Source organism: Serinus canaria, chromosome 14, assembly GCF_022539315.1.
Source record: "Serinus canaria isolate serCan28SL12 chromosome 14, serCan2020, whole genome shotgun sequence".
Lineage (NCBI taxonomy): Eukaryota > Metazoa > Chordata > Aves > Passeriformes > Fringillidae > Serinus > Serinus canaria.
The window spans coordinates 2,189,328-2,201,955 of NC_066328.1; the positions used below are offsets into that span (position 1 = coordinate 2,189,328).

General features: G+C 67.6%; 2 protein-coding genes across 3 annotated transcripts in view; one reads left to right on the forward strand and one right to left on the reverse strand.

Moving 5' to 3' along the window:
• The window catches only part of CORO7 (coronin 7), a 37,719-nt gene extending 30,329 nt beyond the window's left edge, over nucleotides 1–7,390 (forward strand). The window contains exons 10-31 of one of the 2 annotated variants that reach the window (XM_050979912.1): nucleotides 158–212; nucleotides 363–420; nucleotides 510–655; nucleotides 1,068–1,163; nucleotides 1,238–1,369; nucleotides 1,481–1,613; nucleotides 1,690–1,865; nucleotides 1,947–2,055; nucleotides 2,149–2,235; nucleotides 2,328–2,470; nucleotides 2,542–2,646; nucleotides 2,771–2,856; nucleotides 2,930–3,071; nucleotides 3,180–3,269; nucleotides 3,348–3,464; nucleotides 3,547–3,682; nucleotides 3,789–3,880; nucleotides 3,963–4,049; nucleotides 5,400–5,484; nucleotides 5,888–6,027; nucleotides 6,416–6,481; nucleotides 6,625–7,390. In XM_050979912.1, the coding sequence (XP_050835869.1) occupies nucleotides 158–212; nucleotides 363–420; nucleotides 510–655; nucleotides 1,068–1,163; nucleotides 1,238–1,369; nucleotides 1,481–1,613; nucleotides 1,690–1,865; nucleotides 1,947–2,055; nucleotides 2,149–2,235; nucleotides 2,328–2,470; nucleotides 2,542–2,646; nucleotides 2,771–2,856; nucleotides 2,930–3,071; nucleotides 3,180–3,269; nucleotides 3,348–3,464; nucleotides 3,547–3,682; nucleotides 3,789–3,880; nucleotides 3,963–4,049; nucleotides 5,400–5,484; nucleotides 5,888–6,027; nucleotides 6,416–6,481; nucleotides 6,625–6,711 (2,368 nt within the window). In that variant the 3' untranslated portion in view covers nucleotides 6,712–7,390. Of the gene's footprint in view, nucleotides 1–157; nucleotides 213–362; nucleotides 421–509; nucleotides 656–1,067; nucleotides 1,164–1,237; nucleotides 1,370–1,480; nucleotides 1,614–1,689; nucleotides 1,866–1,946; nucleotides 2,056–2,148; nucleotides 2,236–2,327; nucleotides 2,471–2,541; nucleotides 2,647–2,770; nucleotides 2,857–2,929; nucleotides 3,072–3,179; nucleotides 3,270–3,347; nucleotides 3,465–3,546; nucleotides 3,683–3,788; nucleotides 3,881–3,962; nucleotides 4,050–4,129; nucleotides 4,288–5,399; nucleotides 5,485–5,887; nucleotides 6,028–6,415; nucleotides 6,482–6,624 lie in introns of those variants that run through there. The other variant, XM_050979911.1, reaches the window with a different exon arrangement.
• A 716-nt stretch (nucleotides 7,391–8,106) lies between these two features.
• GLIS2 (GLIS family zinc finger 2) lies at nucleotides 8,107–12,059 on the reverse strand. Its single transcript, XM_050980291.1, has 5 exons — nucleotides 11,301–12,059; nucleotides 10,734–10,910; nucleotides 10,148–10,281; nucleotides 9,484–9,602; nucleotides 8,107–9,376 (listed from the first exon to the last, which is right to left on the reverse strand). The coding sequence occupies exons 1-5, from the start codon at nucleotides 11,661–11,663 to the stop codon at nucleotides 8,589–8,591; spliced, it is 1,581 nt and encodes a 526-aa protein (XP_050836248.1). The 5' UTR covers nucleotides 11,664–12,059; the 3' UTR covers nucleotides 8,107–8,588.
• Between the last annotated feature and the right edge of the window lie 569 nt (nucleotides 12,060–12,628).

Here is a 12,628-nt window from a genome sequence, read left to right on the forward strand (position 1 = left end):
TGCTGCCCTCTCATCGCAGCACTGCCTTATCCTGCCCCACGTTCCCCAGGACAGGGTTTGGGGTGTGCACCAGTGGGGGGAACAGGATCCAGCCCCACATCCATGGGGGTGCTGTGCCCATGGGGGCCCCTGGCTCAGCACCCCCCTTCCCTTGCAGGGTGACCATCCCGCTGTACGACGCTGACACGGGGTTGCTGGTGCTGGCAGGGAAGGTGAGGTCCCATGGCTGGGGGGTGTAGGGAAGCACTGGGGGGACAGGAGGAGGCAGGGGGGTGTAGTGAGGTGCAGTTTGGTACATGTGGGTGCAGCAGGGTGCTTCCTACAGCCCTGCTCATTCCCTGTCCCCACCACCTCTCTTCCAGGGAGAAAACCTCCTCTACTGCTTCGAGGTGGCCCCCACGCAGCCAGCACTCACCCAGGGTAAGCAGGTCCCCTTCCACCCCTATCTCCCCTGGGGAGCTCACTGCTGCCTGGCCATCCACCCCAGGGCCACCCTGCCTGTCCCGCAGTGACCCAGTGCCGGACAGAGGGCAGCACACGGGGCCTGGCAGCCGTGCCACGCCTGGCCCTGGATGTCATGGCCTGCGAGGTGCTCCGTGCCCTGCAGCTCACTGACACCGCCATCGTCCCCATCAGCTACCTGGTGCCACGCAAGGTAAGGGGGCCCTGTGGGTGGCACTGTCTCGTAGGTGCCTGGTGTCATCTCACGGGTGACACCTCACCAGCACTGGGTGACAAAAAGGACCTGGCTGCAGTGAGACCCCAGTCCCCAGCCTGGGGAGAGCAGGAGAGGAGGTCAAACCTGGATGCTGGTGGTGGGTTGCAGAGTCTGGGTGCTGGATTTGGGGAGCTGGGAGCTGCATGCAGGATTGGGGTGCTGGAGAGTGGATGGTGACAGCTGGGTGCCACCTGCTGGGTGCTGTTGTGCAGTGGGTGCTGGGCACTTCAAGCAGCTGAAGTTTGGGTGCTGGAAGTGTCTGGGGCTGCACAGGGGTGCCCCAACTGCAGCAGGACAGAGGCTGTGGGATTTTGGGAATATCCATCTCACCCCATCCCCTCTCCCCCAGTCTGTCCAGGAGTTCCACGAGGATCTGTTCCCTGACTGCACAGGGATGCTGCCAGCCACCGACGCCCAAGGCTGGTGGGCAGGGGACAGCCAGCAGGTCAGTGTCATCTCGGGGGTGTCCTTGCTGGTGGCATTGCCACTGCCCCATGCTCACCACTGTGCTCGGTGCAGGTGGGAAGGGTGAGCCTGCACCCTGCACGGAGACCCACGGAGACTTTCACATCCCCCATCATTGCTGGCACCGGCCCCACCGACACCGACACCGGCCACACCGACACCGGTCACACTGACACTGACCAGAGTGTGAGCATGGGGTGCTGGGAAAGCGCACTGAGTGCTGAAAGGGTGGGTTCCCTGCTGCCTTCATCCCACAAGACAAACCAGCACCCCCTGCCTGGGCTCTCTCTCCTGTAGGAAGCCAGTGGTTACTCCTCACCATCCTCACTGGCCTCACCAGGCAGCGCGGCCACCTCGCTCTCAGCCAGCATCGGGCCCTCCAGCGGCTTTGCCAGCAGCCCCAGCCAGAAGTCCCTGCAGAGCATTTTGGGTGAGCGGGCAGTGGGGTGGCTCGGGGTGCCCCTCTGGGGGATTCGAGGCGCTCACCCAGCCCTCGCCCGCTGCAGGGCCCAGCTCCCGCTTCCGGCACGCGCAGGGCCGGGTGCTGCACCGGGACCTGCACCTCACCAACCTGCGGGGGCTCAGCCTCACTACGCCGGGCGAGAGCGATGGCTTCTGCGCCAACCAGCAGCGCGTGGCCCTGCCCCTGCTCTCTGCCGGCGGCCAGATCACCGTGCTCGAGGTACCCGGGGAGGTGTGGAGGCTGGCACGGCGCCGTGTGTGCCGTGAGTGCCGTGCTGCTGACCCCGGCTCTCACCCGCAGCTCTCCAAGCCCGGCCGTCTCCCCGACGTGGCCGTGCCCACAGTCCAGAACGGCACAGCCGTGGCCGACCTCACCTGGGACCCCTTCAACCCACGGCGCCTCGCTGTTGGTACGTGCGTGCCAGCTCTGCCCAGAATGTCCCCCAGTGCTCCAGGCCTTCCAGACCACCCCAGTAACCACTGCCCATCCCTTCTGAACACAGCGGGTGAGGACGCCAGGATCCGGCTGTGGCGCATCCCTGAGGGAGGGCTGCAGGAGACCCTGCAGGAGCCTGAAGCTGTTCTCCAAGGTGAGGGGACTACTGAGCACCCCACACTGGGGACAAAACAGCCTGGTGGCACCCACAGCTGGGGACAACCATGCACTGCTGAACCTCACCAGGTCACACGGAAAAGATTTACTCCATCCGCTTCCACCCCACGGCATCCGATCTCCTGGTCTCCTCCTCCTACGACATGACCGTGCGGATCTGGGAGCTGAGCGCCGGGCGGGAAGTCTTGTGCCTGCAGGGACACACAGATCAGGTAAGGGATAACAAATCCAGGGACACCCAAGAAGCAGCTTTGGGGCATTTGTACAACATCTGTCTCTCCAGATTTTCAGCATGGCTTGGAGCCCGGATGGGAAGAAGCTGGCAACGGTGAGCAAAGACGGACGGATACGGCTCTATGAGCCTCGGCGCAGCTCTCAGCCTCAACAGGTACAATCCCAGCACTGGAGACGGGCTGGAGAGCTGGGGGTGTGGGCAGGAAACCCTCCCCATGGGCACATGACTGCGCCCCCAGCTCTCTGAGAGCAGGCAGGGTGACCTTCACCCCATGCAGGAGGGCCCAGGTCCTGAGGGGGGACGTGGAGCACGCCTGGTTTGGGTTTGTGGTGGTGACTACCTCCTGGTGTCCGGCTTTGACAGGTAAGGAGGGGGATGCATACCAGGACAGGGGTCCCAGAGGACACTGCTTGCTCTCACTGTCACCTCCCCACAGCCGCAGCGAGAGGAAGATCCTCCTGTACCGGGCACAGGCCCTGCCTGAAGGACCCTTGTCTGTCCTTGGTCTGGACGTGGCCCCTTCCACCCTCCTGCCCTTTTACGATGAGGATACCAGCGTTGTCTTCCTCACTGGCAAGGTGAGGGCTCACCCTCCAAAAAACTGTGGGACTCCCTGCCTACAGCACCCCACAGTGAGGAGGGACCCTCCATGTCCCCTGACAGCCCCTGTCTCACTCCATCCCCAGGGTGACACCAGAGTCTTCCTCTATGAAGTGACCCCCGAGCCCCCCTATTTCCTCGAGTGTAACAGCTTCACCTCCAATGAACCCCACAAGGTAAAGGGGGGGCTATGCTGCCTGTCCCTGCCCCACTACCTGTGCTGCCAGACCCTGCTCACACCCCCACCCCACCAGGGCTTCGTCTTCCTGCCCAAAACGGCCTGCGAGGTGCGGGAGGTGGAGTTTGCCCGGGCGCTGCGCCTGGGGCAGAGCACCCTGGAGCCCGTGGCTTTCCACGTGCCACGAGTCAAGGTAGGTGGCATGGGGAGGCTGGCTGTGTTCGGGGAAGGGACAGGAGACAGGGCACCCCCCTGAGCGCCCCTTGCCCCCGCAGAAGGAGTACTTCCAGGACGATCTGTTCCCGCCGACCCGCGTGTGGTGGGAGCCGGCGCTGGGTGCAGGTGCCTGGCTGGACGGGCAGGACGGGCAGCAGCGCCGTGCCAGCCTGCGCCCCGCAGACATGGTGCCAGGTGGGTGCGGGGGCTGGGCGAGGAGCCCGGCCCTCAGGGGCGGCTGCGGGGGGCTTTAGTCAATGGGGTAGAGCCCTCCCGCCCCACGGTGGCACCGCTCTCGCAGTGAGTGAGGCCCCCAAAGAGGCTCCGGCTCGGAAGTTCGTCCCCGCCTCCGTGTACCTGGAAGAGAAGACCGATGAGCAGAAGAAGGAGGAGGTAGGTTCTGGGCTGAGCACCCCTCGCCAGGGCCGGGGGTGGTGCCCCGCGCCCCACGGCTCTGCCCGGCCTCTCCCCACAGCTCCTCAGTGCCATGGTGGCCCGGCTGGGCAACAGGGACGATCCGCTGCCGCAGGACTCCTTCGAGGGCGTGGACGAGGACGAGTGGGTGAGTGCGGGACGGGGACACACGACCCCCGGCTGGGTCCCCCCGGCCCCGCCGCGCCCCTCACCCCCGGCCTCCCGCAGGACTAGGCTGGACCCGGTACCCCCAGAGCAGCCGGGACCCCCGCACCCGCCAGGCCCGGCGGGGCGACCACGAGGAGGAGGAGGAAGAAGAAGAAGAGGTGGAGGAGGCGCAGGGCCCGCCGCGGGCAGGACCCGCTATTAAAGCCGCTGCACCAGCACCGTGTCCTGCCGTGATCGTGGGACAACGGGGGGGGGGGGGGGGAACAGGGACACAGGGAACGAGGGGACATGTGGACCGGGGGTGACACGGGGACAGGCTCCAGGGAGATACGGGCATCGGGGTGACACAGGGATCCACAGCAGGGGGACACGGTAACCGAGCGGGACGTGAGGACCGGGGCGGGGGGTACAAAAGGACACAGGGACCGCCACCAGGGGACACGGAAATCGGGGATAACACAGGGACCGAGGGAGAGCCGGGGACCGCGGCAGGGGGGAACACGGCGACCGGGGGGACACAGGGACGGGCACCGAGGGGAAACAGGACGGGTACTGGGATGGCACAGAGACTGGGGGGACACTGGGCACCGGGACAACAAAGGGACCGGGGATTGGGGGGGGCACAGGGGGACCGGTGGGACACGGGGACACAGGGACCGGGAGCATACGGGGAGCGGGGCCGGGAAAGTCGCGCCCCACCCGCCGGCGGGCCTCCGGCGCGGGGAGACCACCAGAGGGCGCTGTGGCTGCAGAGGGGACGCTCCGCCCGCGCCGCCGCCGTCTCGGTGTCCGCCGTGACCCTCACCCCCAGCCACGTGACCGCCGGGGCGGAAGCGGCGGCGGGGACATGGTGAGAGGGGACGGGGGGACGCGGCGGGGGGACAGCGGGACCGGGGAGCAGAGCTGGGGCTGGACAGGGCCCGGGCAGGGGCAGCGGGCTCGGGAATGTGCGAAGCAGCTGGTTCCGGGAGGGCCAGGGCTAGTGGAGAGGGGACAGGGGCAGGAGAAGGGGTCACGGGACCAGGGAAGGGGGAAGAAGTCGTGGGGAGGGGGGACAGGGACAGGAACGGGTTCACAGGACCAGCGGAGAGGGGACAGGGAATGGGGACGGGTGACAGAGACAGGGGAGGGGACGGAGTCTGGGAAAGGTATCACAGGGCCTGGGTTGGGGGACAGGGACAGAGAAAGGGGGACAGGGACAGGTACGGCCGTGACAGAAGTCAGATGGGGTCAGAGCAGACTCCCGGGGGATGGGAGAGATGACAGGGCCCACGGGGAGGTGACAGGGCACAGGAGCCGTGGTGGCTGTGACAGCAGGGTGTCCCCACAGGCCAAGTACCTGGCACAGATCATCCTGGTGGGGGCCCAGGTGGTGGGACGGGCCTTCATGCGGGCGCTGCGCCAGGAGTTTGCAGGTAGGAGCTGGGATGCTGCTCCATGAGCTCCCTGTCCCCACGCTGCCCTGCTGGGCACTGCTCCACATCCCCACCCTTCCCTGAGCACCCCAGTGCCCCCCATCCCCGGGCTGGGCCTGCAGGGGACACGGCCAGGTTGTCACAGGGCTCCATCGTGGCCCTGGCACTGCTGCCAGGCTCCCAGAGATCCCAGCACCCCAGAGGGCAGAGTGGGATAATCCCTGGGATCCCTCCTGCCTTGCCTGCTCCCTGCCACCTCCCTGGCACTGGGACGGCATCCAGATGGCCCCGGAGTGGCTGGATGGGGACATAGGGGGACACTGGGCTCTGAGCACCTGGAAGTGCTCAGGCTTTGCTGCCTGAGGGCGGGGGTGGCAGGGGGACTGAGGCCGGGTGTCCCCAGCGAGCCAGGCCGCAGCTGACGCGCGGGGCCGCGCCGAGAGGCCCCAGTCCGCCGCCGCCTCCAGGATCATCGGCATCAGCCTCCAGGAGGCCCAGCAGATCCTCAACGTCTCCAGCCTCAACCCTGAAGAGATCCAGAAGGTAGAGGCTTCCTTGGAGCCAGGGAGGGGTGGTGATGGAAGGGCCTGGCCTCTCCAAGGGTGCTGCAATGCGTGGGGGTGGCAGCTGGTCCCTCGTGCTGTCTTGGGCCCAGTTAATCACAGTTTGAGGATTTTGAGGATTTCCTGCCCCAGCTGGAGCAGCCCTCCAGGCTTGGCCTCTGCAGCTGCCCAGCGGGGCTGCTCAGGGAAGGGATGTGGGATCTCTGGAGGTGCCCTGCTGGGAACATGGTGCACCCAAGGGGTGTCAGGCAGAGCCAGCCGTGTCCCCAGGATCACTCTTAATGTTCTGGGGAGTGGGAGGCTGCCAGGGTTTGGGAGTGGGAATGGCAAGGCTGGAGATGCCTCTGACCCAGAGCTTCTCTCGGCAGAACTACGACCACTTGTTCAAGGTGAACGACAAATCAGTGGGAGGCTCCTTCTACCTGCAGTCCAAGGTGAGCGCCGGGAGGAGCAGGGAGGGGCTGCACCTTCCTTCCCCTGCCTGGGCTTTGGATATACCCATGGATGAGGCAGGGAGGGGAGGGGGCACCCCATCCCTGGGTGTGCCCCCATCCCTGGGTGCCCCCCTGTCCCACAGGTGGTGCGAGCCAAGGAGCGGCTGGACGAGGAGCTGCGCATCCAGGCCAAGGGCGACAAGGAGAAGGGGCGGAAAGCCGAGACGTGACTCCTGCCACCTCTGCCCCCCGTGCCCCCCACCCTTAACTTATAGGTAGCCAATAAACACCGTGTCCGTGTCCTCCAGCACTGGCCTGGCTGCTCCACACCCGGGGAGGGAGCGGGGACTGCCTGCCCAGCGCTGCCCTGTGGGGATCGGCCCCTGCGAAGGGCTGCACTCTGCCAGGGGAGCAGGAGGAGGAGGAGGAAGAGGCAGCTGGGGAAGAAGGGGTGTCCCCAGAGCATTGAGGCTGCCAGGGCTCAAATGGCACTGGGGGAGGCTGCAGGAGCTATTTTTGGTGGGGAGGTTGGATGCTCTTGGATGGAGTGCACGGCTACCTCTGGCTCCATACCCTGGGAGTGCTGTGCTGTTACCTTCTCACAGTGTGGATGGCTGCTGGCTCAGGGTGACGGGCTGTGAGGGGACACCCCCTGGCTGTCCCCACCTGCAGCTCACCCCCCAGCTGCTGGCAGACTTTCGCTGATGCCAAGGCTGCCTGAGCAGGAGTGTGGGGACATGGCTCTGGGGGTCAGGCAGGGCCAGCCATGTCCCCAGGGTCGCACCCGTTGTCCCCCCCGCACCCCTCTGTCCCCAGCGCGGGCTCCTTGCCGTTGGCACCACGGACTGAAACAGGAACTTACTTCAACTTCACTTTATTGTTTTCTTAATAAACTTCCTCTCCCCTGGACGAATATAGTGTTACAGTCGTTAGCTTATCTCGTACTTGTGCAGTCCTTACACGCTATGCTAACAGCGATGGAGCCCAACAGGAGGAAAATAAAAACAACCCAGAAACTACGATAGAAAGGCACTTCGAGACCGTTAAAATACTGATGTCCTGGAATGTGCAACAACAAACCGATGAGGAGCGAGGAGACGTTTCACCGGCCGGGGCGGCCTGGTCGAGGGCCCGCAGCCATGCTGGGCTAGGGCAGCGCCGGGCGGCCGCCGGTGAGGGCAGGGAGACCGGCTCCCTGCGGGGCACCTCCAGCACGGGGGGCGGCACTGCGGAGACCCCCATGGCTCGGAGCGAGCGGGACGTGCGGGACCCCCGGGGGGGCTCCGAGCTGCGCCCGCGCTGAGGCTCTGAGGCTGGGCACGCTGCCCCACGGCCGGGGCTCGCCCGGGAGCATCCCACCGCCGCAGCCCGAGGAGCGGGTGCCCGGCAGCCGCTGCCGGCCGTGCCCGCGCTGCCCGCATGCGCTCGCGGTGCGTGGTTAGGTATGAACGTAGCTAGAGGGGGGCAGAGCCCCGGCGAGCGGCACACCGGCCGTGTGCCTTGTCACGGGAGTGCCGGGGAGGCGGCGGGACGGGAGCGGGGAGGAGGCGGGCGGGCGCCGGGCCGGCGAGTGCCCAGCCAGCTGGGCCCAGCACGGGCTGCCGTGGCTGCGGCACCGCCCGCGGCCGTGCGGGGTGGGATGGCACGGCCGGGCACGGCTCGGAGCGGCCGATCCCCCGGCTGTCACCCCGCTGTCCGTGCGGCAGAGCCTGGGGGTTGCGGCCCTCCCACAGCAGCACCGAGGGCTCGGGCAGGGAGACGCCGAGTCAGCGGAAGCAGGAGAGCCCAAGGGACCCTGTCGGAGCAGGGGGCTGGTCGAGAAATAAATAGCGGCGTATCCGGCTGCCCAGGGCCGGAGGCGGGGGGAGAGGGGCAGGGGGACCCCCCTGTGCCCCACCTGCCCCCAGCACGGGGTCGCAGCCGGTTCCGGCCGCCGAGGAATTATTGCTTTTCTCAGAAGAGTCCGTTCTTCTTTCGTGACGGGTAAAAGCACGAGCGAGGCCCCGCCGGGGCTGCAGGGGGAGGAGGGGGCCATGCCCCCCGTCCCCAGACGGGAGCGGGATCTGCCCACGGGGCCGGCGGCTGACCCCGGGCATCGTCGGGCCCCTCAGTTGACGGCGGCGGGTTTGAGCAGCAGGGAGCCGGGGGGGATGAGCACCCAGCCGGGGGGCAGCGCCTCGGGGCTGCCCCCCGAGCTGACACCGGCCGAGAGGTCGAGCACGGCCCCCGGCAGCAGCGCCAGACTCTCGGGGGGCACCCGCGGCCGCCCCGGCTCCGTCCTTTCGCCCCTCTCCTTCCGGCTCTCGGGCCCCTTGCCCGCTTTGGGCGGCCGCCCCTCAGCCCCGCTGCCCTTCTCCCCCTCGGCCTTGGCCCCGCCGGCCAGCAGCGACATGACGGGCAGCCCCAGCCCCGCCGCGAAGGGCGAAGGCAGCAGCGGGCTCTTGGCCAAGTTCAAGGGGCCGCCGTTGAGGGGCAGGACGGGGCCGGGCAGAGCGGGCAGCGCGCCCGCAGCCCCGCAGCCCAGGGCGCTGAGGTCGAGAGGTGCCGGTGCCAAAGGGATGGGCAGCGCCGGCAGCCCCGGCGGAGCGAAGAGGGCGGCGGGGTTGGGGATGACGAGCTGCGCCCCGTTAACGTAGGGCACCTCCGCCGAGCCCAGGGGCGTTTTGGGAGGCGGGTGGACCTTGAGCATCTCCGGGTGCTCGGGGGACACAAAATGGCCGTGGGCTTTGATGTGCTTGCGGAGGGAGCTGGGGTCGGTGTAGCGCTTGTGACAGCCCGGCATCTTGCAGGAGTAGGGCTTCTCCACGTAGTGCGTGCGGGTGTGCTTGAAGCGGTCGCTGGAGTTAGAGTAACGCTTGTTGCAGCCTTCGTAGGGGCAGATGTAGGGCTTCTCACCTGCGGGACAGCACCGGGTCTGCCAGAGGGCACCAGCCCTGCCGCGTCCCCCGCGTCCCCCCGAGCCCCCCGAGCCCCAGCCAGCGCAGTGCAGGGGTCGTGCTGACCTGTGTGCGAGCGGTTGTGGATTTTCAGGTTCTCCAGGCGGGAGAAGCTCTTGTTGCAGGTGGGGCAGCGATGTGGCTTCTCGTTGGTGTGCGTCCGGATGTGGATCAGCATCTTGTACCTGCCGGGGTTGGGGCAATCACAGAATCACGGAATGGGTTGGGTTGGGAAGACCTTAAATCTTGTATAATTCAAACCCCCTGCCATGGGAAGGGACACCTTCCACTGTTCCAGGCCCTGTCCAACTTGGCCTTGGACACTGCCAGGGATCCAGGGGCAGCCACAGCTTCTCCAGACACCCTGTGCCAGGGCCTGCCCATCCTGCCAGGGAACAATTTCCTCCCAATATTCCATCTAAATCTCTCCTTTTAGTTTAAAACTGTTCACCCTTGTATTATCACCATCTGCCTGTGGAAGCATTGGGGAGGGAATGTTAGGGAGGGAGTCAGTCCTGACTTCCAGGGCAAGTCCTTCCATGCCTTGGCTTTGGGGTGGGAGAACAGGGACATCCAGGACAGCACAGTCACCCAACCCGCCCAGGATCTCTCATCCTGCATAAAGGATGGAGGGAGGGACAGATGGAAACTTCCCCTGCATATCCCCAGTGCTGGGCTCCTGCCTCCCCACAGCAGCCCCCAGAGATCCCCTGGAGCTCCCCACACCCACCTGGCATTGAAGCCCCTGCCATGGCGGGCACAGCCCTCCCAGTGGCAGCAGTACCCCGCGTCCTTCTCGGGTTTGACGTGGAAGTCGTTGACGTGGTCCACCAGGTCTTGCAGGAGGTCAAAGAACTGGTTGCACTGTGGGCAGGAGGCTGGGCGTGAGGGAGCCCAGCAGGGTGGGCACCAGGGGGGCCAGTCCCCCCCATCATGGCCAGCACCTGCCCCCACCCCATCCCAGCTCCCACCTGTGTGCAGCAGCATTTAGGGAAATGGAAAAGGCCCTTTGCATGACCCCCAGCCTTGTATCACCCCCCAGCACCTCTGCACAGCACCCACCTCCCCATCACCACCTTCCCAGCCCTACTGTCCCTGCTTGGCCTCCCAGCCCTAAAACTCACCCACAGCTCCAAAGACCTCTGCCATGGCCTTCCAGCCCCATGTCCTCTCCCCAGCCCCAAAATTCCCCTGCATTTCCCCCATCCTTGCAAGGCCCACGTGGTCTCCCAGCCCCTCATCACCACCTGCACCCCCTCAAAGCTCCCACAAGCCCCCACCATCACCCCCCACGGCCCCCAGCCCTCCCTGCTGACCTTGGACCAGCGGCAGACGAGCTGCTTGGGCAGGGGCAGCTCGGGGGGGAGCCGTTTCTCCTTGCTGGGGGGCAGGAAGGCGGCAGGGGGCAGGTGCAGGGCCCCCCCGGCCCCCAGCGGCAGGAAGAACTGGAAGGAGCTGGGGAGGCCATCGATGTAGCGCAGGGACTGGAAATCCTGGAGCAGAGTATGGATGGAGGAGCAGTGGGGGACAGGGCCAAACTGGATGGACACCCCCAGAGACACCCCCCAAGCCCTTCAAGAGATTCTTCCCAGCCCCCCAGGAACCCCAGAACCCCCCAGAGATCCCCCCACGCTCCCAAGAAACCCCCTAGATTTGCCCCCCCCCCCAAGGGACCCTAAAACTCCCCAGAGACCCCCAGAGACACTCCAGGAGCCGCCCTGGGGATGCCTCTGGGGTCGGGGGCCGGGGGGGCCAGGCAGGACATTGACCCCGGGCTGTGTGTACACCGGCAGCACCGGGCATGCTGCCGAGGTCGGGAGCACCGTCCGGGCACAGTCCCCGCAGCTGGGGACACCTCGCGGGGGGGCCACGGCCGTACTTACGTGTGGGGTGAGGGGGCCGGGCAGGTCCCCGCTGCCCTGGCGCTCAGGGGACAGCGAGGCACTGCCAGCCGGAGACTCCCCCCCGGAGCGGGGCGAAAGGCTGAGGTCCACCACCGGCACGGCGGCCGGGAAGCGTCCGTCCCGCGGCTCCACCAGCCTGGAGTGTCCCAGGAGCCCGGGCGACGGCGAGGCTGGCACGGCCCGGCGACCCCCCCGGCTGCCCCCTCGGCCATCCCCGGCCGGCGGGGTGTCCGGGCGCTGGGGAGCGCGGGGTCGGGGGCCGGAGGGGCCCCGCTTCTCGCGGGCAGCTCGCAGCTTGGAGATGCTCAGCTTGAGGTCCAGGGGCTCCTCCAGGGAATGCATGGCGCCGGGGTGGGCTCTGCGGGGGACACCCAGGGGTCACCGCAGGGCCGGGGGGCACCAGTGCCACCCAGAGCATCGCTCCAGCCCGGCCCCATGGCAATGCCCGCTCTGCTCCGGGCCGGAGGACACGGTGCTGGCACGGAGACCGTGCCGTCCCTTCCGGCCACCCTGCCGCGGCCCCCTCCCGCAGCGGGCAAAGGGCAGGGCATGGCACCGGGCCCCCTCCCACCCCTTCGGTGTCCCCAGTGTGTCCTCTCCGTGTCGCCGGCACAGCCCCTTGGCCCGTGACCAAACCTTGCCGGGGATTGCCAAATCCCCTGGGCACCCGCGGAGTTAGAGCCGTGGCGTCCCCATTCCACCCCCCCCATCCGTTTATCCATCCATCCGTCCGTCCGTCCGTCAGTCCCCGCGGGCCTGCCCCAGCGAGGCCTTTCCCAGCGGCAGAGGAGGGCGGTGGCGGCCACCAGCCCGGCGGTGACCCGGGCGGCCAAGCCCGCTGGCCCCAGCCCCGGAGGCGGCAGAGCTTCCTCCCCCGCCGGGGCCCCTTCCCCGCCGGCCAACGCCGCCGCTGCCGGGGCCGAGCAGGGGCTGCCGGCCGCACGGCGTGGCACGGAACGGCATGGAATGGCACACAACACAATGCCACCCTCGCGGCTCGGCCGCCGCACATCTGGCGGGCAGCTGAGAACGGGCAGCTCGGTACAGCAGTGAGCGCCCGAGCCAGAGCCGATGCCGTCCCCCGGCTGTGCCCCCGCGGCCACCCGCATCGCCCGGGGCAGGGTGGGGGCGGCCGAGGGGCCGTGTCGGGGGGCACGGCGCACCCAGCACACGTGGCAGCGGGGGGGCCCCTCCATCCCCACCCCGCCCCGGGGGGCCCGTCCCCCGTCCTGCCCCGCCGGAGGGGCCCCCCGCGCTGGCGGGGGTCCAGCCCGGCTCAGACGCTGAGGAATGCGGAGGAGCCGCGG